A 27,412-nucleotide genomic window follows, 5' to 3' on the forward strand; every position below is an offset into this window, starting at 1 on the left:
CCTTCGCTGCATTCCCTCCTGACATGACTGGTGAGTTGGCCTTGTTGTCTTTGACTACTTCCTGTTTCCTGTGCGAACGTTTGTCTACTTCCTGTATGAATATTTGTTGCTTCCTGCTCGTTGCTCTGCCCAGCTTGCAGGTACGACACTGGTCCATAGACACAAATTTACCTGATTATATTATGTGATTCTATTCCATTCCAAAGCATAGTCTTACACTAATGAACTATGCAGGTCCAAAACTGAATCTGAATCTTGTTTAAGGTATAATCAAGCAGAGGAGAAATGCTTCTGGTTTAGGTTTGTTGGTATTGAACTTGTTCCTGAGGCTGTATCATGGGAATCAGGAAGCTCCGGCACCAACATGATAAAGTTGCACCCCAGCATTATGATCGGAGCATGTGTCCCTGCGTGCATGTCAAGCATCCATTCTATATGTTCCCGTTCTGTTGTCACTACATATAAAAAGGTGAAAATAATCCTATAGAAACACCACACAGTAATGTTGTGAATTAGCCCACCCACCCCATATATGCAGTACTGTGAATTATTTGTTGTTCCATGATATCCGTGCACAAACTCAGAGAAAGGTAGTGCCATCATGTACATTAATACTGTGTCTGTGCTGGATGTCTAGGGTACGTCCACTGTATGTATATCCATGTAAACTAAAGTCTCAAAGCTCTTATAGTTAAGGTATACAGAATCAGTCCAAGCTGTAGCCATATGTTCTCCCTCCAGAGCCTACAGAATAGCGTTAGCCCCACTCCTTCATTCCTGATGTATCATCATCCCTCACTAGCATCACTGGTGCTGCCACCAGAATGGCACCCTATTCCCTATATAGTGCACTACTTTAGACCAGAGAATGGCATCCTATTCCCTATATAGTGCACTACTTTAGACCAGAGAATGGCACCCTATTCCCTATATAGTGCACTACTTTTGAACAGAGCCCACGGGGCAATAGGATGCCATTTGCGACGCAGCATGGGTCTGATTTCAACACCATACATGGAGTCTCTCTCAGCTGCTTACTCTATTATACTGTACTCTACTATACTCTACTATACTCTACTGAACACTACTATACTATACTCTACTGAACTCTACTATACTCTACTGAACACTACTATACTATACTATACTGAACTCTACTGTACTCTACTGAACTCTACTCTACTGAACTATACTCTACTCTACTAAACTTTACTCTACTCTACTGTACTCTACTGTACTCTACTGAAATGTACTATACTCTACTGAACACTACTATACTCTACTGAACACTACTATACTCTACTGAACACTACTCTACTATACTATACTGAACTCTACTGTACTCTACTGAACTCTACTCTACTGAACTCTACTCTACTGAACTATACTCTACTCTACTAAACTTTACTCTACTCTACTGTACTCTACTCTACTCTACTCAACTGTACTCTACTCTACTCTACTGAACTCTACTGTACTGTACTCTACTGAACTATACTCTACTGAACTCTACTCTACTCTACTATACTCTACTCTACTCTACTATACTATACTATACTCTACTCTACTCTACTGAACTCTACTGAATTTTACTGAACGCTACTGTACTCTACTCTACTGAACTCTACTCTACTCTACTGAACTCTACTGTACTCTACTCTCCTGTACTCTACTGAACTCTACTGAATGCTACTGTACTCTACTCTACTGTACTCTACTCTACTGAACTCTACTCTACTCTACTGAAATCTACTCTACTCTACTCTACTCTACTGTACAGTACTCTACTGAACTCTACTCTACTCTAATGTACTCTACTGTACTCTGTTGTGCTGTACTGTACTGTACTGTTCTCTACTCTACTCTACTCTACTCTACTCTACTCTACTCTACTCTACTCTACTCTACTCTACTCTACTCTACTCTACTATACTCTACTATACTATACTCTACTGAACACTACTCTACTATACTCTACTGTACTCTACTGTACTCTACTGTACTCTACTGTACTCTACTGAACTCTACTGTACTCTACTGAACTGTACTCTACTGAACACTACTCTACTCTACTATACTCTACCATACTCTACTCTACTCTACTCTACTCTACTCTACTCTACTCAACTCTACTTTACTGTACTCTACTGAACTCTACTCTATTCTAATGTACTCTGCTGTGCTGTACTGTACTGTTCTCTACTCTACTCTACTCTACTCTACTCTACTGAACTCTACTCTACTGAACTCTACTGTACTTTCCTCTACTCTACTTTACTGTTCTCTACTGTTCTCTACTCTACTCTACTCTACTCTACTGAACACTACACTATTCCCTATATAGTGCACTACTTTTGATTAGAGCCCACAGGGCAATAGGATGCCATTTGCGACGCAGCATGGGTCTGAATTCAGCACCATACATGGAGTCTCTATCTGCTGCTTACTCTATTATACTGTATTCTACTGTACTCTACTGAACACCACTCTACTATACTCTACTCTACTGTACTCTACTCTACTCTACTCTACTGAACTCTACTCTACTCTACTATACTATACTCAACTGTACTCTACTCTACTCTACTGAACTCTACTGTACTGTACTCTACTGAACTATACTCTACTGAACTCTACTCTACTCTACTATACTCTACTCTACTCTACTATACTATACTATACTCTACTCTACTCTACTGAATTTTACTGAACGCTACTGTACTCTACTCTACTGAACTCTACTCTACTCTACTGAACTCTACTGTACTATACTCTCCTGTACTCTACTGAACTCTACTGAATGCTACTGTACTCTACTCTACTGTACTCTACTCTACTGAACTCTACTCTACTCTACTGAACTCTACTCTACTCTACTCTACTCTACTGTACAGTACTCTACTGAACTCTACTCTACTCTAATGTACTCTACTGTACTCTGCTGTGCTGTACTGTACTGTACTGTTCTCTACTCTACTCTACTATACTCTACTATACTCTACTATACTCTACTATACTCTACTATACTATACTCTACTGAACACTACTCTACTATACTCTACTGTACTCTACTGTACTCTACTGTACTCTACTGAACTCTACTGTACTCTACTGAACTGTACTCTACTGAACACTACTCTACTCTACTCTACTATACTCTACCATACTCTACTCTACTCTACTCTACTCTACTCTACTCTACTCTACTATACTCTACTATACTCTACTATACTATACTCTACTGAACACTACTCTACTATACTCTACTGTACTCTACTGTACTCTACTGTACTCTACTGAACTCTACTGTACTCTACTGAACTGTACTCTACTGAACACTACTCTACTCTACTATACTCTACCATACTCTACTCTACTCTACTCTACTCTACTCTACTCTACTCAACTCTACTTTACTGTACTCTACTGAACTCTACTCTATTCTAATGTACTCTGCTGTGCTGTACTGTACTGTTCTCTACTCTACTCTACTCTACTCTACTCTACTGAACTCTACTCTACTGAACTCTACTGTACTTTCCTCTACTCTACTTTACTGTTCTCTACTGTTCTCTACTCTACTCTACTCTACTCTACTCTACTGAACACTACACTATTCCCTATATAGTGCACTACTTTTGATTAGAGCCCACAGGGCAATAGGATGCCATTTGCGACGCAGCATGGGTCTGAATTCAGCACCATACATGGAGTCTCTATCTGCTGCTTACTCTATTATACTGTATTCTACTGTACTCTACTGAACACCACTCTACTATACTCTACTCTACTGTACTCTACTCTACTCTACTCTACTGAACTCTACTCTACTCTACTCTACTCTACTCTACTCTACTCTACTCTACACTACTCTACTGAACTCTACTGAACTCTACTGTACTTTCTTCTACTCTACTCTACTGTACTCAACTGAACTGTACTCTACTCTACTCTACTGTACTCTACTCTACTGTACTGAACTCTACTCTACTGTACTCTACTCTACTGTACTGAACACTACTGTACTCTAATCTACTGAATTCTACTTACTCTACTGAACTGTACTCTACTCAACTGTACTCAACTGTACTCTACTGAACTCTACTCTACTCTACTGAACTCTACTCTACTCTACTCTACTGTACTCTACTCTACTGTACTCTACTGAACTCTACTCTACTGTACTATACTATACTATACTATACTATACTCTACCATACTCTACTTTACTCTACTTTACTCTACTTTACTCTACTCTGCTCTACTGCACTCTACTGAACTCTACTCTACTCTACTGTACTCTACTCTACTGAACACTACTCTACTGAACACTACTCTACTGAACACTACTCAACTGAACTCTACTGTACTCTACTCGACTGAACTCTACTTCACTGAACTCTACTGAACTCTACTCAACTCTACTCTACTGAACTCTACTGAACTCTACTCAACTCTACTCTACTGAACTCTACTGAACTCTACTCAACTGTACTCTACTGTACTCTAATATACTCGACTATACTCTACTATACGTTAATACACTCTACTCTACTATACTAGACTATACTCGACTATACTGTACTATACTCTGATATACTGTACTCTACTGTACTCTACTCTACTATACTTTACTGTACTCTACTCGACTGAACTCTACTTTACTGAACTCTACTGTACTCTACTCTACTCTACTATACTCTACTGTGCTCTACTGTACTCTACTCTACTATATTATTGTCTGCTCTACCTGAATGAAATGTGGAGTTGATCTCAGTCCAAACCTTAGGCTGCCTCCCAAATGGCACCCTATGAGCAATGGACTAAACTAACGCTATGTAGGGAGTAGGGTGCCATTTGGGAGTTAGTATTTTTTCCTTTCTCTCAAACAGCTCTGGAGGAGGAGGCAGACAGGTCTTACCAATATTATACTCTTGGGAGGGTAGAGTAGAGTAGAGTAGAGTAGAGTAGAGTAGAGTAGAGTAGAGGAGAGGAGAGGAGAGGAGAGTAGAGTAGAGTAGAGTAGAGGAGAGTAGAGTAGAGTAGAGTAGAGTAGAGTAGAGGAGAGGAGAGGAGAGTAGAGTAGAGTAGAGTAGAGTAGAGTAGAGTAGAGGAGAGTAGAGTAGAGTAGAGGAGAGGAGAGTAGAGTAGAGTAGAGTAGAGAAGAGTATAGGAGAGAGTAGAGTAGAGGAGGGTAGAGAGTAGAGTAGAGTAGAGTATAGTAGATCAGAGTAGAGTAGAGTAGAGTAGAGTAGAGTAGAGTAGAGTAGAGTAGAGTAGAGTAGAGTAGAGTAGAGTAGAGTAGAGTAGATGAGGGTAGAGGAGGGTAGAGTAGAGGAGATTGCTAGAGGAGATTGTTGTAGAAAACTGTCAGGATTTTGCTGGATTTTCTCTCTTGGATGGCTGTAGGTTTAGTCACAAATGGTACCCTATTACTTTTGGCCAACAGGGCTCGGGTCAAAAGCAGTGCATTCCATAGGGAACTGGGTGCAATTTGGGATGCATCCTCTGTGCTACTTTGTGGTGGGTGGGTGAGTGAGAGATGGACGCTCTGGACCTGTGTGTTTGGCTGTCGGGGTGTTGGGGTGGTTTCTATGGAGATGGTTGGCTGTCGGGGTGTTGGGGTGGTTTCTATGGAGATGTTTGGCTTGAGGCAGACGAGACTGGCAGACAACCATGCATGTAAGAAAACAGAACGGGGGAAAAACCCTGTCTGAAAATGACCACTCAGAATTAACTCCCAGAACGATCTTCCTCCTCTCTCTCCCAGTAGAGCTAACTATCCCCCTCCTCTCTCTCCCAGTAGAGCTAACTATCCCCCTCCTCTCTCTCCCAGTAGAGCTAACTATCCCCCTCCTCTCTCTCCCAGTAGAGCTAACTATCCCCCTCCTCTCTCTCCCAGTAGAGCTAACTATCCCCCTCCTCTCTTTCTAGTCTTTCAGTTAGGCAGACAGCAGAGGTGAGCAGAGGTCAAATATGGTCCTGGAAATCTGGCTCTCTAAGGTGGACAATCTTAGATTCAAACAGCACACTATCTCCCTCTCAGACTAGAGCTTTCAAATCAAACCTATGATCTATGATAACACCTGAAAGACCTCAAATCAAAGCTATGAACAATGATAAAACCTGAAAGATCTCAACTCAAAGCTATGGTGTACGATAACACCTGAAAGACCTACAATCAAAGCTATGAAAACATCTGAAAGACCTCAAATCAAAGCTATAATGTATGATAACACCTGAAAGACCTCAAATCAAAGCTATGAAAACATCTGAAAGACCTCAAAACAAAGCTATGATGTATGATAACACCTGAAAGACCTCAAATCAAAGCTATGAAAACACCTGAAAGACCTCAAATTAAAGCTATGATAACACCTGAAAGACCTCAAATCAAAGCTATGATCTATTATAACACCTGAAAGACCTCAAAACATAGCTATGATCTATGATATCACCTGAAAGACCTCAAATTAAAGCTATGATCTGTGATAAAACCTGTAAGACCTCAAATCAAAGCTATGATAAAAGCTAAAAGACCTCAAATCAAAGCTATGATCGGTGATAAAACCTGTAAGACCTCAAATCAAAGCTATGATAAAAGCTGAAAGACCTCAAATCAAAGCTATGATCAATGATGACACCTGAAAGACCTCAAATCGAAGCAATGATAACATCTGAAAGACCTAAAATCAAGCTATGATCTATGATAACACCTGAAAGACCTCAAATCAAAGCTATGATAACACCTGAAAGACCTCAAATTAAAGCTATGATAACACCTGAAAGACCTCAAATCAAAGCTATGATAACACCTGAAAGACCTCAAATCAAAGCTATGATAACACCTGAAAGACCTCAAATCAAAGCTATGATAACACCTGAAAGACCTCAAATTAAAGCCATGATCTATTATAACACCTGAAAGACCTCAAAGCAAAGCTATGAAAACATCTGAAAGACCTCAAAACAAAGCTATGATGTATGATAACACCTGAAAGACCTCAAATCAAAGCTATGATAACACCTGAAAGACCTAAAATTAAAGCTATGATAACACCTGAAAGACCTCAAATCAAAGCTATGATAACACCTGAAAGACCTCAAATTAAAGCTATGATCTATTATAACACCCGAAAGACCTCAAAACATAGCTATGATCTATGATATCACCTGAAAGACCTCAAATTAAAGCTATGATCTGTGATAAAACCTGTAAGACCTCAAATCAAAGCTATGATAAAAGCTGAAAGACCTCAAATCAAAGCTATGATCAATGATGACACCTGAAAGACCTCAAATCGAAGCAATGATAACATCTGAAAGACCTAAAATCAAGCTATGATTTATGATAACACCTGAAAGACCTCAAATCAAAGCTATGATAGTACCTGAAAGACCTCAAATTAAAGCTATGATAACACCTGAAAGACCTCAAATCAAAGCGATGATAACACCTGAAAGACCTCAAATCAAAGCTATGATAACACCTGAAAGACCTCAAATTAAAGCTATGATCTATTATAACACCTGAAGACCTCAAATCATAGCTATGATCTATGATATCACCTGAAAGACCTCAAATTAAAGCTATGATCTGTGATAAAACCTGTAAGACCTCAAATCAAAGCTATGATAAAAGCTGAAAGACCTAAAATCAAAGCTATGATCAATGATGACACCTGAAAGACCTCAAATCGAAGCAATGATAACATCTGTAAGACCTAAAATCAAGCTATGATCTATGATAATACCTGAAAGACCTCAAATCGAAGCAATGATAACATCTGAAAGACCTAAAATCAAGCTATGATATATGATAACACCTGAAAGACCTCAAATCAAAGCTATGATAACACCTGAAAGACCTCAAATTAAAGCTATGATAACACCTGAAAGACCTCAAATCAAAGCTATGATAACACCTGAAAGACCTCAAATTAAAGCTATGATCTATTATAACACCTGAAAGACCTCAAATCAAAGCTATGAAAACATCTGAAAGACCTCAAAACAAAGCTATGATGTATGATAACACCTGAAAGACCTCAAATCAAAGCTATGATAACACCTGAAAGATCTCAAATTAAAGCTATGATAACACCTGAAAGACCTCAAATCAAAGCTATGATAACACCTGAAAGACCTCAAATTAAAGCTATGATCTATTATAACACCTGAAAGACCTCAAATCATAGCTATGATCTATGATATCACCTGAAAGACCTCAAATTAAAGCTATGATCTGTGATAAAACCTGTAAGACCTCAAATCAAAGCTATGATAAAAGCGGAAAGACCTCAAATCAAAGCTATGATCAATGATGACACCTGAAATACCTCAAATCGAAGCAATGATAACATCTGAAAGACCTAAAATCAAGCTATGATCTATGATAACACCTGAAAGACCTCAAATCAAAGCTATGATCAATGATAACACCTGAAAGACCTCAAATCAAAGCGATGATCAATGATAACACCTGAAAGACCTCAAATCTAAGCTATGATCTATGATAACAACTGAAAGACCTAAAATCAAGCTATGATCTATGATAACACCTGAAAGACCTCAAATCAAAGCTATGATCAATGATAACACCTGAAAGACCTCAAATCAAAGCTACGATCAATGATAACACCTGAAAGACCTCAAATCTAAGCTATGATCTATGATAATACCAGAAACACCTCAAATCAAAGCTATGATAACACCTGAAAGACCTCAAATCAAAGCTATGATCAATGATAACACCTGAAAGACCTCAAATCTAAGCTATGATCTATGATAATACCAGAAAGACCTCAAATCATAGCTATGATAACACCTGAAAGACCTCAAATCAAAGCTATGAAAACACCTGAAAGACCTCAAATTAAAGCTATGATAACACCTGAAAGACCTCAAATCAAAGCTATGATCTATTATAACACCTGAAAGACCTCAAAACATAGCTATGATCTATGATATCACCTGAAAGACCTCAAATTAAAGCTATGATCTGTGATAAAACCTGTAAGACCTCAAATCAAAGCTATGATAAAAGCTAAAAAACCTCAAATCAAAGCTATGATCGGTGATAAAACCTGTAAGACCTCAAATCAAAGCTATGATAAAAGCTGAAAGACCTCAAATCAAAGCTATGATCAATGATGACACCTGAAAGACCTCAAATCGAAGCAATGATAACATCTGAAAGACCTAAAATCAAGCTATGATCTATGATAACACCTGAAAGACCTCAAATCAAAGCTATGATAACACCTGAAAGACCTCAAATTAAAGCTATAATAACACCTGAAAGACCTCAAATCAAAGCTATGATAACACCTGAAAGACCTCAAATCAAAGCTATGATAACACCTGAAAGACCTCAAATCAAAGCTATGATAACACCTGAAAGACCTCAAATTAAAGCCATGATCTATTATAACACCTGAAAGACCTCAAAGCAAAGCTATGAAAACATCTGAAAGACCTCAAAACAAAGCTATGATGTATGATAACACCTGAAAGACCTTAAATCAAAGCTATGATAACACCTGAAAGACCTAAAATTAAAGCTCTGATAACACCTGAAAGACCTCAAATCAAAGCTATGATAACACCTGAAAGACCTCAAATTAAAGCTATGATCTATTATAACACCTGAAAGACCTCAAATCAAAGCTATGAAAACATCTGAAAGACCTCAAAACAAAGCTATGATGTATGATAACACCTGAAAGACCTCAAATCAAAGCTATGATAACACCTGAAAGATCTCAAATTAAAGCTATGATAACACCTGAAAGACCTCAAATCAAAGCTATGATAACACCTGAAAGACCTCAAATTAAAGCTATGATCTATTATAACACCTGAAAGACCTCAAATCATAGCTATGATCTATGATATCACCTGAAAGACCTCAAATTAAAGCTATGATCTGTGATAAAACCTGTAAGACCTCAAATCAAAGCTATGATAAAAGCGGAAAGACCTCAAATCAAAGCTATGATCAATGATGACACCTGAAATACCTCAAAATCGAAGCAATGATAACATCTGAAAGACCTAAAATCAAGCTATGATCTATGATAACACCTGAAAGACCTCAAATCAAAGCTATGATCAATGATAACACCTGAAAGACCTCAAATCAAAGCGATGATCAATGATAACACCTGAAAGACCTCAAATCTAAGCTATGATCTATGATAAAAACTGAAAGACCTAAAATCAAGCTATGATCTATGATAACACCTGAAAGACCTCAAATCAAAGCTACGATCAATGATAACACCTGAAAGACCTCAAATCTAAGCTATGATCTATGATAATACCAGAAACACCTCAAATCAAAGCTATGATAACACCTGAAAGACCTCAAATCAAAGCTATGATCAATGATAACACCTGAAAGACCTCAAATCTAAGCTATGATCTATGATAATACCAGAAAGACCTCAAATCATAGCTCTGATAACACCTGAAAGACCTCAAATCAAAGCTATGAAAACACCTGAAAGACCTCAAATTAAAGCTATGATAACACCTGAAAGACCTCAAATCAAAGCTATGATCTATTATAACACCTGAAAGACCTCAAAACATAGCTATGATCTATGATATCACCTGAAAGACCTCAAATTAAAGAAATGATCTGTGATAAAACCTGTAAGACCTCAAATCAAAGCTATGATAAAAGCTAAAAGACCTCAAATCAAAGCTATGATCGGTGATAAAACCTGTAAGACCTCAAATCAAAGCTATGATAAAAGCTGAAAGACCTCAAATCAAAGCTATGATCAATGATGACACCTGAAAGACCTCAAATCGAAGCAATGATAACATCTGAAAGACCTAAAATCAAGCTATGATCTATGATAACACCTGAAAGACCTCAAATCAAAGCTATGATAACACCTGAAAGACCTCAAATTAAAGCTATAATAACACCTGAAAGACCTCAAATCAAAGCTATGATAACACCTGAAAGACCTCAAATCAAAGCTATGATAACACCTGAAAGACCTCAAATTAAAGCCATGATCTATTATAACACCTGAAAGACCTCAAAGCAAAAACATCTGAAAGACCTCAAAACAAAGCTATGATGTATGATAACACCTGAAAGACCTCAAATCAAAGCTATGATAACACCTGAAAGACCTAAAATTAAAGCTATGATAACACCTGAAAGACCTCAAATCAAAGCTATGATAACACCTGAAAGACCTCAAATTAAAGCTATGATCTATTATAACACCCGAAAGACCTCAAAACATAGCTATGATCTATGATATCACCTGAAAGACCTCAAATTAAAGCTATGATCTGTGATAAAACCTGTAAGACCTCAAATCAAAGCTATGATAAAAGCTGAAAGACCTCAAATCAAAGCTATGATCAATGATGACACCTGAAAGACCTCAAATCGAAGCAATGATAACATCTGTAAGACCTAAAATCAAGCTATGATCTATGATAATACCTGAAAGACCTCAAATCGAAGCAATGATAACATCTGAAAGACCTAAAATCAAGCTATGATATATGATAACACCTGAAAGACCTCAAATCAAAGCTATGATAACACCTGAAAGACCTCAAATTAAAGCTATGATAACACCTGAAAGACCTCAAATCAAAGCTATGATAACACCTGAAAGACCTCAAATTAAAGCTATGATCTATTATAACACCTGAAAGACCTCAAATCAAAGCTATGAAAACATCTGAAAGACCTCAAAACAAAGCTATGATGTATGATAACACCTGAAAGACCTCAAATCAAAGCTATGATAACACCTGAAAGATCTCAAATTAAAGCTATGATAACACCTGAAAGACCTCAAATCAAAGCTATGATAACACCTGAAAGACCTCAAATTAAAGCTATGATCTATTATAACACCTGAAAGACCTCAAATCATAGCTATGATCTATGATATCACCTGAAAGACCTCAAATTAAAGCTATGATCTGTGATAAAACTTGTAAGACCTCAAATCAAAGCTATGATAAAAGCGGAAAGACCTCAAATCAAAGCTATGATCAATGATGACACCTGAAAGACCTCAAATCGAAGCAATGATAACATCTGAAAGACCTAAAATCAAGCTATGATCTATGATAACACCTGAAAGACCTCAAATCAAAGCTATGATCAATGATAACACCTGAAAGACCTCAAATCAAAGCGATGATCAATGATAACACCTGAAAGACCTCAAATCTAAGCTATGATCTATGATAACAACTGAAAGACCTAAAATCAAGCTATGATCTATGATAACACCTGAAAGACCTCAAATCAAAGCTATGATCAATGATAACACCTGAAAGACCTCAAATCAAAGCTACGATCAATGATAACACCTGAAAGACCTCAAATCTAAGCTATGATCTATGATAATACCAGAAACACCTCAAATCAAAGCTATGATAACACCTGAAAGACCTCAAATCAAAGCTATGATCAATGATAACACCTGAAAGACCTCAAATCAAAGCTACGATCAATGATAACACCTGAAAGACCTCAAATCTAAGCTATGATCTATGATAATACCAGAAACACCTCAAATCAAAGCTATGATAACACCTGAAAGACCTCAAATCAAAGCTATGATCAATGATAACACCTGAAAGACCTCAAATCTAAGCTATGATCTATGATAATACCAGAAAGACCTCAAATCATAGCTATGATAACACCTGAAAGACCTCAAATCAAAGCTATGATCTATGGTAAAACCTGAAAGACCTCAAATCAAAGCTATGATCTATGATAACACCTGGAATCCCTCAAATCAAAGCTATGATCTATGGTAAAACCTGAAAGACCTCAAATCAAAGCTATGATCTACGATAACACCTGGAATCACTCAAATCAAAGCTATGATCTATGATAACACCTGAAAGAGGTTGTTTGAACTGAGTAGCCAGATTTTCTTTGTTTGAATTCAGTATTGGTACATGTCAGTTTTTTTTTACACCAAGGTCATAATAAAATATATTGAAATGACCAAACAAGCATTTATTGCAGGCTATATCATGGATTCACTCTTTCTCAGGCTATGTCATAGTCCGAATCTGCCGTTAAAAAAAAACCCCTGCACGACGCTCCCCACAACGAACGATTGATCATCTCCAAAATTATAGCTGCATAAAACTGACTTTGCAATGCATTTTACCAATCAAAGATCCAACCCCAGCAATGCCATCAGCATGAGCCTCTGCTTGTCTATGTTCAGCATTATGTCTGTTTTGTTTTGTAAAAGACACAAAATAAATAAATCTATATAGTGCGGCCTGTTAAAAGACAGAAGGGTCTGCACTCTGCTGCATGCCTGTCCTGCCCTTCATCTCTACCTCCCAAGCCAACTCTCTGTGTCTCTGTCTACCACCAGGGGGAGCTCTTCCTGGTGCCAGGGAGCCCACAGTAGACACAGAGGTGTCAGTGCAGCCCATCCCCCCCTACTGGTATTATGTAATGGCTGGCGTTGGGGCCCTGTTACTCCTGGCTTCATTCACTCTGGTCACGGTTCTCTGCTGCCACCGCTACCGACTAGCGGCCAAGAAGAACAGCCAGCACTCAGTGTCCTACCAGAGTACCCACTTCCACAGCAGCCACTACGGCCCCGGGCCTAACCACAACCACTACCCCGGGCCTGGGGGCGTTATGTCAGCCCACTACCCCAACGGAGGCCCTCTGTCTGGGCTGGGGCTGGCAGGACCCTCCGCCCCTCCAATAGAGCCCATGCTGTCTGTCAGGCTGGAGAAGGAGGACGAGCATCGGAGCTCCCGGTGCTGACTATGTTTGACACAGAGACAGACAGACAGGGAGACAGACAGGGAGACAGGTTCAACAGACACACTGAGAGAGACAGTACTGTGACAGGGCAGGGCAGACTGAACCAGACACACACCTGCCCTCAGATATCTACAGACACCCTCAGATGATGTCGTGAAGGAACGATCTGGTCTGACTGTTTGGAATCTGCTGTCTCTGAAGAAAAGAAAAAAACATTACGAGCAAAAAAAAGGTGCAGAAACGGCTTCAGCAGGCTAATGATGCTACAGGCGTATGATGCTGCCTCTGTGAAGGAATGCAAAAAGGTGCAGAAAAGGTGCAGAAAAGGTGCAGAAAAGGTGCAGCTGTGGATGATATCGTTGGTTTCCCTTTAGCCTCTCTCCTAGCGGAGCTGCTGCTGTGTGGCTTTAAGACAGGACGTGGAAGGGTTCGCTGTGATAATGTGCTTCCTGTTTCATTGAGCTTGTTTACGTCCAGAACATCCAGCCAGAACCCTTAGCGGCAGCCCGACTCCTCCAAAGGGTTTCTGGGAAAGATGGGATTCGGAATATGAGTGTACGTCTCAATTGGCACCCTCATCCCTATATAGTGCACCATGGGCCCTGGTCAAAAGTAGTGTGCTATATAGGGAATATGGTGCCATTTGGGACGGGCCCTTAATCTTTCAGTGGGGAGTTAAACAGAGAGAGAGAGAGAGAGAGAGAGAGAGAGAGAGAGAGAGAGAGAGAGAGAGAGAGAGAGAGAGAGAGAGAGAGAGAGAGAGAGAGAGAGAGAGAGAGAGAGAGAGAGAGAGAGAGAGAGAGAGAGAGAGAGAGAGAGAGAGAGAGAGAGAGAGAGACAGAGAGAGAGAGAGAGAGAGAGAGAGAGAGAGAGAGAGACGGAGAGAGAGAGAGAGAGACGGAGAGAGAGAGAGAGAGAGAGAGAGAGAGAGAGACAGAGAGAGAGAGAGAGAGAGAGAGAGAGAGAGAGAGAGAGAGAGAGAGAGAGAGAGAGAGAGAGAGACAGAGAGAGAGAGAGAGAGAGAGAGAGAGAGAGAGAGAGAGAGAGAGAGAGAGAGAGACAGAGAGAGAGAGAGAGTGAGAGAGAGTGAGAGAGAGAGAGAGATGCTGATGCTCCACCTAGCATGACAAACAGAGATCTGCTGCTCTTGAAGAAGGAATCAGGGGAGAGGGAGGTATGTCGGTATGACATATTTCTATTTTGTTTGACCTTCCTCCTGACTGTGGAGAGAACTCTGGTCCATGTTTCAGTTTGCTTGGATGATGGACTTGCTTGTGTCTGATTATATATATTATTATAAACTAATGTTTTATTTCCTTTATGAAGGACTGAAGCAATCGAGACAATCCTGTACTAACTGCATTGGCACACCTATCAATGGAGACAATATTTGTTTTCTTACTATATGCAACAGTCTTCTGAAACTGCCTTAGACAGCCTATACCCTCTGAGATGGACTATACCCTCTGAGACAGTCAGACACCCTCCATCCCTCCATTCTCATGACATACCTTAACGCTGGGAGTGTACAGGGCTCGTCAGAGTGACAAATGTACCTCTTTTACTAATCACATCACATCGTCCTCGCTCTACTCTTTTACATGACTGTTTTACATTTGTTCATTCGTTTTTTTAATCAATTGTTGTGTTGTTCTCGGCGGGCAAAGCTGGTCAAATTGTGTCCTCTTTACCAGCTTTGCCCGCTGTGTTGATATTTTACATGTTGATGAGAGGGTGTGTTTTAATAGGACTTGAGATAAAGTATAAGCATGTTGTTGGAACTGGGTTGTTGTTCTGTAGTTGAGTTATTGAACGTACCTCAACCGTGTTGTTGAGTTATTGAACATACCTCTAGTCCCTGAGATTTCTCAACAGAGTGTAATGGAGCTGTATGATAGAGCCGTGATAGTGTTATAGGAGACAGAAGTACCACAGAGCTGTGATAGGGTTATAGGAGACAGAAGTACTACAGAGCCGTGATAGTGTTATAGGAGACAGAAGTACTACGGGGCTGTGATAGTGTTATAGGAGACAGAAGTACCACAGAGCCGTGATAGTGTTATAGGAGACAGAAGTACTACAGAGCTGTGATAGTGTTATAGGAGACAGAAGTACTACAGAGCTGTGATAGTGTTAAAGGAGACAGAAGTACCACAGAGCCGTGATAGTGTTATAGGAGACAGAAGTACTACAGAGCCGTGATAGTGTTATAGGAGACAGAAGTACCACAGAGCCGTGATAGTGTTATAGGAGACAGAAGTACTACATCATTCATAGACACACTGAATGTGCTGGAGTTGTTTCTTGTCCTAAGAATCCATTTCAAGTCTCGAGGACAACAGTTGGTCCATTTTAGAGACATGGAATGTTGAAGTTAATTTGTTATCCCTATCAAAATGTCACTTCTGATTTTTAGCTTAACGTCTTGCGTTCTAGTGTTACACTGTTTTTTAATGTTACATTGCATTGCTGGGATCAAGGCAGCTGTATGACCATATATAGTCATGTTACTCATTCTGTGGGTTACCTGCCAGGTGGTTTGGTGCAACTGGCTTTACCTCCAATCCCTCTGTGAAAGGCCATTTTCCTTATTGAAACCTAAAGCTAATAAATCAAATAGAGTATAGAGATCCATTGGTAATAAATCAAATAGAGCATAGAGACCTTAAACTAGGGCTTAATTCAATCCGTATCGCGGAAGTTCAGCGTTGCGGCGTGATTTAAATTTAAAGGTAATGTTTCCTTGTTAGCGGAGACTGCATTCATGGTAAGCACTGCATACTGTATGTCAGCTCAAACTGAAATGATCATTACATTTCTATTGCACTGTCGCTAATCTGAGATACCTGCCATCTCATTAGATCTAACTCCTTCCCACTGTCAAAGGACATTCTCCTACTAAATTACAGATCCTATTGTCTTTCTTTTTAAACCTACCAAATGAGAGAGTGAGTAAATCCTAATGTGTTGATTTAGAAACCTCTAGTAAATCCTAATGTCTTAGTCTAGAAACCTCTAGTAAATCCTAATATGTTGGTCTAGAAACTTCTAGTAAATCCTAATGTTTTGGTATACAAACCTCTAGTCAATCCTAATGTCTTGGTCTAGAAACGTCTAGTAAATCCTAATGTCTTGGTCTAGAAACTTCTAGTAAATCCTAGGGAGAGAGACCATCTGACCCAGCCCAGCAGGCCCAGTGTAATGGACGGAGCACTCTCGAACTGTAGACTAATTGGACAATGATTGGCATGGTATTCACAGAACACTAGCTAGATGGACATCTTGGATTTCATACTAATGGTTCATTGCTTTTTACTCTATAACACAACCATGTTGTTGGGTCCCATCTCATACTCTATAACCCAACCATGTTGTTGGGTCCCATCTCATGTTCCACTCTATAACACAACCATGTTGTTGGGTCCCATCTCATGTTCCACTCTATAACCCAACCATGTTGTTGGGTCCCATCTCATACTCTATAACACAACCATGTTGTTGGGTCCCATCTCATGTTCCACTCTATAACCCAACCATGTTGTTGGGTCCCATCTCATGTTCCACTCTATAACCCAACCATGTTGTTGGGTCCCATCTCATGTTCCACTCTATAACACAACCATGTTGTTGGGTCCCATCTCATATTCCACTCTATAACCCAACCATGTTGTTGGGTCCCATCTCATGTTCCACTCTATAACCCAACCATGTTGTTGGGTCCCATCTCATGTTCCACTCTATAACACAACCATGTTGTTGGGTCCCATCTCATGTTCCACTCTATAACCCAACCATGTTGTTGGGTCCCATCTCATGTTCCACTCTATAACACAACCATGTTGTTGGGTCCCATCTCATGTTCCACTCTATAACACAACCATGTTGTTGGGTCCCATCTCATGTTCCACTCTATAACCCAACCATGTTGTTGGGTCCCATCTCATGTTCCACTCTATAACCCAACCATGTTGTTGGGTCCCATCTCATGTTCCACTCTATAACACAACCATGTTGTTGGGTCCCATCTCATGTTCCACTCTATAACACAACCATGTTGTTGGGTCCCATCTCATGTTCCACTCTATAACCCAACCATGTTGTTGGGTCCCATCTCATGTTCCACTCTATAACACAACCATGTTGTTGGGTCCCATCTCATGTTCCACTCTATAACACAACCATGTTGTTGGGTCCCATCTCATGTTCCACTCTATAACCCAACCATGTTGTTGGGTCCCATCTCATGTTCCACTCTATAACACAACCATGTTGTTGGGTCCCATCTCATGTTCCACTCTATAACACAACCATGTTGTTGGGTCCCATCTTATGTTCCACTCTATAACACAACCATGTTGTTGGGTCCCATCTCATGTTCCACTCTATAACACAACCATGTTGTTGGGTCCCATCTCATGTTCCACTCTATAACCCAACCATGTTGTTGGGTCCCATCTCATGTTCCACTCTATAACACAACCATGTTGTTGGGTCCCATCTCATGTTCCACTCTATAACACAACCATGTTGTTGGGTCCCATCTTATGTTCCACTCTATAACACAACCATGTTGTTGGGTCCCATCTCATGTTCCACTCTATAACCCAACCATGTTGTTGGGTCCCATCTCATGTTCCACTCTATAACACAACCATGTTGTTGGGTCCCATCTTATGTTCCACTCTATAACACAACCATGTTGTTGGGTCCCATCTCATGTTCCACTCTATAACCCAACCATGTTGTTGGGTCCCATCTCATGTTCCACTCTATAACACAACCGTGTTGTTGGGTCCCATCTCATGTTCCACTCTATAACCCAACCATGTTGTTGGGTCCCATCTCATGTTCCACTCTATAACACAACCGTGTTCTTGGGTCTCATCTCATGTGAAATACAGTGCATACATTTTGCCCATTGTAATTATGTTGTACAGCTGTTTGATTTGTCCCAGCCAGCTCTCCATTGCAGCATACTCCTGTGATCTATATATCCACACAGCTCAAAGCTTGCTGCCCTCGCAGTTTTAATCAATTACTTTATTTAATTTATCTACATGTGTTTTATTTATGAACTGCCACTGAAGCAGTTTTTTTATTTATTTTTCGCTAACTTTGGATATTTGAAGAGAAAGAAATTGGCATGTTGTCACAGTGCTATTAAATCAGCCATGGCTGCCTGCTTCCCTTCCTTCTCTGACATTTGTTTAAAGTATTTTAATATTTCTAATTAGTTAATGGACCTGATCATATTTATTAAGTCTGCACTTCTTTCGGAGTTGCTTTGGTTGCCTCCCAAATGGCACCCAGTAACCGATATAGTGCACTTTTATATTAAAAAACAACAACATTTTAGTCATTTATCAGACGCTCTTATCCAGAGCGACTTACAGTTAGTGAGTGCGTACATTTTTCATTCTGCCCCCCCGTGGGAATCGAACCTACAACCCTGGTGTTGCAAGTGCCATGCTCTACCAACTGAGCTACAGGAGGCCTACACTATCAGGCCCTGATCAAAATATCATTTGGGATGCCACTCCTCAAAGTAATATCATTTGGGATGCCCCTCCTCAAAGTAATATTAATGAGCTAAAGCACTCAGAGGGGTCCTTGGGCCCACGGGAACAGACCATATGGTGCCAAGCAGCCGCCTATGTCTCTGCCTGAGTATAACTATCTCATTCTTCTACCACTAAGTAGGGAAGTAGACAGGGGGAGTTTTAGGGTGATGTAACGACCCATACCAGAATGGTGTTGAAGGGTAGAGCGAGGTACAGTGCTGTAACGACCCATACCAGAATGGTGTTGACGGGTTTAGCGAGGTACAGTGCTGTAACGACCCATAGCAGACTGGTGTTGAAGGGTATAGCGAGGTACAGTGCTGTAACGACCCATAGCAGACTGGTGTTGAAGGGTATAGCGAGGTACAGTGCTGTAACGACCCATAGCAGACTGGTGTTGAAGGGTAGAGCGAGGTACAGTGCTGTAACGACCCATACCAGAATGGTGTTGACGGGTTTAGCGAGGTACAGTGCTGTAACGACCCATAGCAGACTGGTGTTGACGGGTTTAGCGAGGTACAGTGCTGTAACGACCCATAGCAGACTGGTGTTGAAGGGTATAGCGAGGTACAGTGCTGTAACGACCCATACCAGACTGGTGTTGAAGGGTATAGCGAGGTACAGTGCTGTAACGACCCATACCAGACTGGTGTTGAAGGGTTTAGCGAGGTACAGTGCTGTAACGACCCATAGCAGACTGGTGTTGAAGGGTAGAGCGAGGTACAGTGCTGAAACGACCCATAGCAGACTGGTGTTGAAGGGTTTAGCGAGGTACAGTGCTGTAACGACCCATAGCAGACTGGTGTTGAAGGGTTTAGCGAGGTACAGTGCTGTAACGACCCATAGCAGACTGGTGTTGAAGGGTATAGCAAGGTACAGTGCTGTAACGACCCATAGCAGACTGGTGTTGAAGGGTAGAGCGAGGTACAGTGCTGTAAGGACCCATAGCAGACTGGTGTTGAAGGGTAGAGCGAGGTACAGTGCTGTAACGACCCATAGCAGACTGGTGTTGAAGGGTATAGCGAGGTACAGTGCTGTAACGACCCATAGCAGACTGGTGTTGAAGGGTTTAGCGAGGTACAGTGCTGTAACGACCCATAGCAGACTGGTGTTGAAGGGTAGAGCGAGGTACAGTGCTGTAACGACCCATAGCAGACTGGTGTTGAAGGGTATAGCGAGGTACAGTGCTGTAACGACCCATAGCAGACTGGTGTTGAAGGGTTTAGCGAGGTACAGTGCTGTAACGACCCATAGCAGACTGGTGTTGAAGGGTTTAGCGAGGTACAGTGCTGTAACGACCCATACCAGACTGGTGTTGAAGGGTAGAGCGAGGTACAGTGCTGTAACGACCCATACCAGACTGGTGTTGAAGGGTTTAGCGAGGTACAGTGCTGTAACGACCCATACCAGACTGGTGTTGAAGGGTATAGCGAGGTACAGTGCTGAAACGACCCATACCAGACTGGTGTTGAAGGGTTTAGCGAGGTACAGTGCTGTAACGACCCATACCAGACTGGTGTTGAAGGGTTTAGCGAGGTACAGTGCTGGAACGACCCATACCAGACTGGTGTTGAAGGGTAGAGCGAGGTACAGTGCTGTAACGACCCATACCAGACTGGTGTTGAAGGGTTTAGCGAGGTACAGTGCTGGAACGACCCATACCAGACTGGTGTTGAAGGGTAGAGCGAGGTACAGTGCTGTAACGACCCATACCAGACTGGTGTTGAAGGGTATAGCGAGGTACAGTGCTGTAACGACCCATAGCAGACTGGTGTTGAAGGGTATAGCGAGGTACAGTGCTGTAACGACCCATAGCAGACTGGTGTTGAAGGGTATAGCGAGGTACAGTGCTGTAACGACCCATAGCAGACTGGTGTTGAAGGTAGAGCGAGGTACAGTGCTGTAACGACCCATAGCAGACTGTTGTTGAAGGGTATAGCGAGGTACAGTGCTGTAACGACCCATAGCAGACTGGTGTTGAAGGTAGAGCGAGGTACAGTGCTGTAACGACCCATAGCAGACTGGTGTTGAAGGTAGAGCGAGGTACAGTGCTGTAACGACCCATAGCAGACTGTTGTTGAAGGGTTTAGCGAGGTACAGTGCTGTAACGACCCATAGCAGACTGGTGTTGAAGGTAGAGCGAGGTACAGTGCTGTAACGACCCATAGCAGACTGTTGTTGAAGGGTAGACTGAGGTACAGTGCTGTAAGGACCGATGTGCTCCTCTGTCCATTTATCTCTTCTGTTTTTGTTTTGTTCTCACTGTTCTTATCTACTGTTTGAAACAATGAATCATAGATTTTAAAAAATGTAAACGATGTGAAAGATTCAAAACCAAACCGGTAACGGATGTTTGGTGAAACTACTATCTTGATATCATAGGACTCTTTTCTCTGTCAGGGTATGTCTTTTCTTGACTTCAGGCTGACGACTGAGCCTGAGGAGTTTGTCTCTTAACTGTGTGCACCGTGCTAAGTCCTCTTTGTGAATGTAGGGCTTCGACTTTAACTGTTAACTACATTACCCATGCTGCACCACAGCCTGTTTCAAATATTTAAGGAATATTTTAGCCTGTTGAATTTCATGGTCTTGGAAATATTATATTGTGCTATTGGAATGTGCTAATAAAGTGATATTTTTCTACAAAATGTTTGTGTTTCTCTTAAAAAATGTGATCTTTTTCTCGTTTAGTTAGTGAGCAAATATTCAAAGGTTTCAGGATGATTATCACATACTGTAATGGAAGCTGTGGGTTCAAAGATTGTATCTATGTTGAATTTTTCACCACCACATTGTAATGTCTAGTTCTCTCTCATAGAAACGTCATAAACTGGGTTATTGTATGTTTTACAGACTGGAGACCTGTTGACTCTGGAAACAAACCACTTTTCAACGGCAGAGAACATATGAATGGAGGTAAGACACTCCTTTCTTTGTTTTTGCTTGAGTTCTTTCTTCTTTAGGGATAGAGTTAAAGGAGTCTGGAAAGATGAGAGGACTCTCTCTCTCTCTCTCTCTCTCTCTCTCTGCTCTCTCTCTGTCTCTCTGGAAAGATGAGAGGACTGCCTCCCTCCCCCTCTCTCTCTGGAAAGATTAGAGCTCTCTCTCTCTCTCTCTCTCTCTCTCTCTCTCTCTCTCTCTCTCTCTCTCTCTCTCTCTCTCTCTCTCTCTCTCTCTCTCTCTCTCTCTCTCTCTCTCTCTCTCTCTCTCTCTCTCTCTCTCTCTCTCTCTCTCTCTCTCTCTACTCCCCTCTCTCCATCAGTACGGAACAGACTCGGTTGACACTTTGTGTGTGTAAATGTGTGTCTGTCTGTCTATATAAACCACACGCTGGAGTTAATTGCAAATAGGTTTTGTTCATGTGTCTCCATTCATTACTTGTATTAGCAGCAGCCACCCAACTAAGAGACAACGCACTGTCATCAACCAAACTAACATACTTCCTGCGTCCCAAATGGCACCCTATTCCATACATAGTACACTACTTTTGACCAGACCTCTATGTGCCCAGGTCAAAAGTGGTACACTATGTGCAGAATAGGGTGCCATTTGGGACGTAGACACTGTTATTTACATTTACATTTACGTCATTTAGCAGACGCTCTTATCCAGAGCCACTTACAAATTGGATCCAACCAAAGTAAACCAAAGACAACACACTGTAATCAACCAGCCATGCTAACAACTATATAACATGACCCTATTCCTGACAGAACCATGACCCTATTCCTGACAGAACTAACTAGCAAGTTATGGCAGCTCGTCATTTCAAATAAGAGTCTGTTCCTCACTGACATCAGTGGATAATTCAGTGGAAAAAAGTACATTATACTGACCTGTCCAGTATATAACTACATTATACTGACCTGTCCAGTATATAACTACATTATACTGACCTGTCCAGTATATAACTACATTATACTGACCTGTCCAGTACATAACTACATTATACTGACCTGTCCAGTATATAACTACATTACACTGACCTGTCCAGTATATAACTACATTACACTGACCTGTACAGTATATAACTACATTATACTGACCTGTCCAGTATATAACTACATTATACTGACCTGTCCAGTATATAACTACATTATACTGACCTGTCCAGTATATCACTACATTATACTGACCTGTCCAGTATATAACTACATTATACTGACCTGTCCAGTATATAACTACATTATACTGACCTGTCCAGTATATAACTACATTACACTGACCTGTCCAGTATATAACTACATTATACTGACCTGTCCAGTATATAACTACATTATACTGACCTGTCCAGTATATAACTACATTATACTGACCTGTCCAGTATATAACTACATTATACTGACCTGTCCAGTATATAACTACATTATACTGACCTGTCCAGTATATAACTACATTATACTGACCTGTCCAGTATATAACTACATTATACTGACCTGTCCAGTATATAACTACATTATACTGACCTGTCCAGTATATAACTACATTATACTGACCTGTCCAGTATATAACTACATTATACTGACCTGTCCAGTATATAGCTACATTATACTGACCTGTCCAGTATATAACTACATTATACTGACCTATCCAGTACATAACTACATTATACTGACCTGTCCAGTACATAACTACATTATACTGACCTGTCCAGTATATAACTACATTATACTGACCTGTCCAGTACATAACTACATTATACTGACCTGTCCAGTATATAACTACATTACACTGACCTGTACAGTATATAACTACATTATACTGACCTGTCCAGTATATAACTACATTATACTGAACTGTCCAGTATATAACTACATTATACTGACCTGTCCAGTATATAACTACATTATACTGACCTGTCCAGTATATAACTACATTACACTGACCTGTCCAGTATATAACTACATTATACTGACCTGTCCAGTATATAACTACATTACACTGACCTGTACAGTATATAGGTAACAGTATACATTTGACCTTCCATGTCCCATATATGAACTGACCTAATGTCAAAAAGGTATCTGACTTTATCTGATTGGTTGTTCCTCTTCTGTGTCTCCTCTTCAGGTTTCCCGTTCCCAGAGTGGAGTACCCCTGGCCCATCCATGGACCCGCCCGTGACGCATGTCCTTGAGAAGGACAACTCGTGGCTGTACACCCTGGACCCCATCCTGGTCACCATCATCGTCATGTCCTCCCTGGGGGTACTGCTGGGGGCGGTGTGTGGCGGCCTGCTGCTCTACTGCACCTGCTACTACAGCGGCCTGCCGTCACGGAGCTCCACCACGCTGGAGAACTATAACTTCGAGCTGTACGACGGGATCAAACACAAGGTCAAGATCAACCAGCAGCGCTGCTGCTCCGAGGCCTAGGGCTGCTTACAGGCGCCGGTAAGTCTTGTGCTTCAAGCCCTAAGGACTTGTGCTTAACTTACAGCTTGACGAACAGAGAGACAGTCATACAGCGACCCCCGCTAGACCCTTTTCCCCCCTCGGGGGTCTCTTCTCTGCCTGCAGGAGAGGCCCTGATCAATCAAAGCTCGTGAATGAACCACACTTACCTGCCATGATGCCCCACGTACCGGCCACTGGACCGCAGCAGTCTGGGCCTGGACCAGAACCTCTACTGTCAGTCTGGGCTTGGACCCTAAACCCCTACTGCAGCGGACTGGGACTGGACCCAAACCCGTCTGGGACCGGACCTCTCAGAGCTGTTGTGTTGCCAGTGGACCATTCAGTGGGTGCTGAACAATATCAAAACATATCAATCTAATGCCCCAAATAAAAGATGAAGAGTAAATGAATCTAGATTTGTAAAGAGAAAGAAGAAGATACATTTTGTTTTTGGTTATGATGGATGTTAGAATATGAGTGGAATTATTGCCAGGAAGGTTTTTAGAATGTTGATTCTAGCTTGTCAGACAGCTCTCCGCCTGCCTGCATTGTGTGAAAACAGTGGCGTAGAGTATCGTGGACAGTTTTAGTTCAGTTTAAGAACCTCTGTCTTTGTTATGATCAGCTTTAGTTTTATCACCCTGTAGACATTCTCTTCTCATTTGTAGACTTAAGTGTGTCGATAGTCTCACCTTTCGCCTTTCGCCTCAGTTCAGTTCACTTTAGTTCAGTTCATTTTAGTTCAGTTCAGTTCGTCTGTTACAGCATTTGATGTTTCTGTTATTACAGATTGTTACCAGCCTTTAACACATCAAGAAGAGGCAGAATGAAAACAAAACTTTATCTAACATGACATGAGACATATTGGTCGTTAAGTTGCGTAAAGTTAGAAGAATTAGGATTGTCTTTTGGTATTTTTGCTTTTTGACTGTATGATGATCTATAACACATGGTGTGACGCTGTGTGAAACATTATGATTGTTTTTATTGCAACCTATGGATTGCAGCGAGAGGGAGACAGAGCTATAGTTCACAGGGATCAGGAGTGTGAGAAGAGAAAGAAGTCTCTCCTACTGAGAGAGAGAAGGAAAAAAAAAGAGAGAGAGAGAGAGAGAGAGAGAGAGAGAGAGAGAGAGAGAGAGAGAGAGAGAGAGAGAGAGAATCCTCTCATCTTTCCAGACTCATTTAACTCCATCCCTAAAGAAGACAGAACTCAAACAAAACAAAGAAAGGACTATAGGAACTGGATAAAAAGCCACTTTCTTGGACACACAATTGAGCCTTAAGCTAACTGTTATTGGAGGAGAGCCATGCATGGAGAAGCTAGCGTCAGATCGATCCATCCTGCAGTAGAGAGACAGAGAGCCATGCATGGAGAAGCTAGCGTCAGATCGATCCATCCTGCAGTAGAGAGACAGAGAGCCATGCATGGAGAAGCTAGCGTCAGATCGATCCATCCTGCAGTAGAGAGACAGAGAGCCATGCATGGAGAAGCTAGCGTCAGATCGATCCATCCTGCAGTAGAGAGACAGAGAGCCATGCATGGAGAAGCTAGCGTCAGATCGATCCATCCTGCAGTAGAGAGACAGAGAGCCATGCATGGAGAAGCTAGCGTCAGATCGATCCATCCTGCAGTAGAGAGACAGAGAGCCATGCATGGAGAAGCTAGCGACAGATCGATCCATCCATCCTGCAGTAGAGAGACAGAGAGCCATGCATGGAGAAGCTAGCGTCAGATCGATCCATCCATCCTGCAGTAGAGAGACAGAGAGCCATGCATGGAGAAGCTAGCGTCAGATCGATCCATCCTGCAGTAGAGAGACAGAGAGCCATGCATGGAGAAGCTAGCGTCAGATCAATCCATCCTGCAGTAGAGAGACAGAGAGCCATGCATGGAGAAGCTAGCGTCAGATCGATCCATCCTGCAGTAGAGAGACAGAGAGCCATGCATGGAGAAGCTAGCGTCAGATCGATCCATCCTGCAGTAGAGAGACAGAGAGCCATGCATGGAGAAGCTAGCGTCAGATCGATCCATCCTGCAGTAGAGAGACAGAGAGCCATGCATGGAGAAGCTAGCGACAGATCGATCCATCCTGCAGTAGAGAGACAGAGAGCCATGCATGGAGAAGCTAGCGTCAGATCGATCCATCCTGCAGTAGAGAGACAGAGAGCCATGCATGGAGAAGCTAGCGTCAGATCGATCCATCCTGCAGTAGATCCATCCAACAGAGAACAACCACTGGGGCCTTGGGGGAACCAACCTTATGCTAGTTTCTACATTCTGCTTTTTTTTTTATATTCACTCCACTTTTTCTGTTCTCTTCTTTTAATGTTACATGAAAATTAGGGTTAACCATAAACAGAGACATGGTTTTGTGTCAGGGTTGAGTAAAAAAAAAAAAAAACTGAAATCTGGGTTGAGTTTTAGAATCGTTTTTTGGCCTCAAGCAAAGAGAACAGAAAGAGAGAGGACTGTATGTCTCTCCTCCTCCATAGCTCAGCCCTGTCTGGAGGCCAGCCACTCTACCCCCTCTGTTCCCCCTGCAAACCAGCCCAGGAAGACTGCACCTCAGTGGGCCAAGCGGAGGGAGGGAGGCAGGGAGGGAGGGAGGCTGATTAGGAAGTGCTGAAAGGAGTGAGGGATGAGGAGAACT

The 27,412-nt window shown here is 41.4% G+C and overlaps 1 protein-coding gene across 2 annotated transcripts; it reads left to right on the plus strand.

Annotated features, from left to right (window-relative positions):
- Positions 1 to 27,412, plus strand: LOC311116166 (neuropilin-2-like). 2 transcript variants are annotated; one of them, XM_084191289.1, is made up of 4 exons: positions 1 to 30; positions 22,216 to 22,278; positions 24,433 to 24,755; positions 24,882 to 27,412. In XM_084191289.1, the coding sequence occupies exons 1-3, from the start codon at positions 24 to 26 to the stop codon at positions 24,735 to 24,737; spliced, it is 375 nt and encodes a 124-aa protein (XP_084047415.1). In that variant the 5' UTR covers positions 1 to 23; the 3' UTR covers positions 24,738 to 24,755; positions 24,882 to 27,412. The 2 variants fall into 2 exon arrangements, with proteins under 2 accessions (XP_084047415.1, XP_084047414.1); XM_084191288.1 differs by having other exon boundaries at positions 24,433 to 27,412.

The sequence above is a fragment of the Coregonus lavaretus genome (assembly GCF_964263955.1).
Source record: "Coregonus lavaretus genome assembly, contig: HAP1_SCAFFOLD_375, whole genome shotgun sequence".
Classification (NCBI taxonomy): Eukaryota; Metazoa; Chordata; class Actinopteri; order Salmoniformes; family Salmonidae; genus Coregonus; species Coregonus lavaretus.

Bases quoted from the DNA above. Each gene is read 5' to 3' on its own strand.
- LOC311116166 (XM_084191288.1), top strand. The intron at 22,279-24,432 runs GTAAGACACTCC...TCTCCTCTTCAG, and splicing joins CAGAGAACATATGAATGGAG to GTTTCCCGTTCCCAGAGTGG.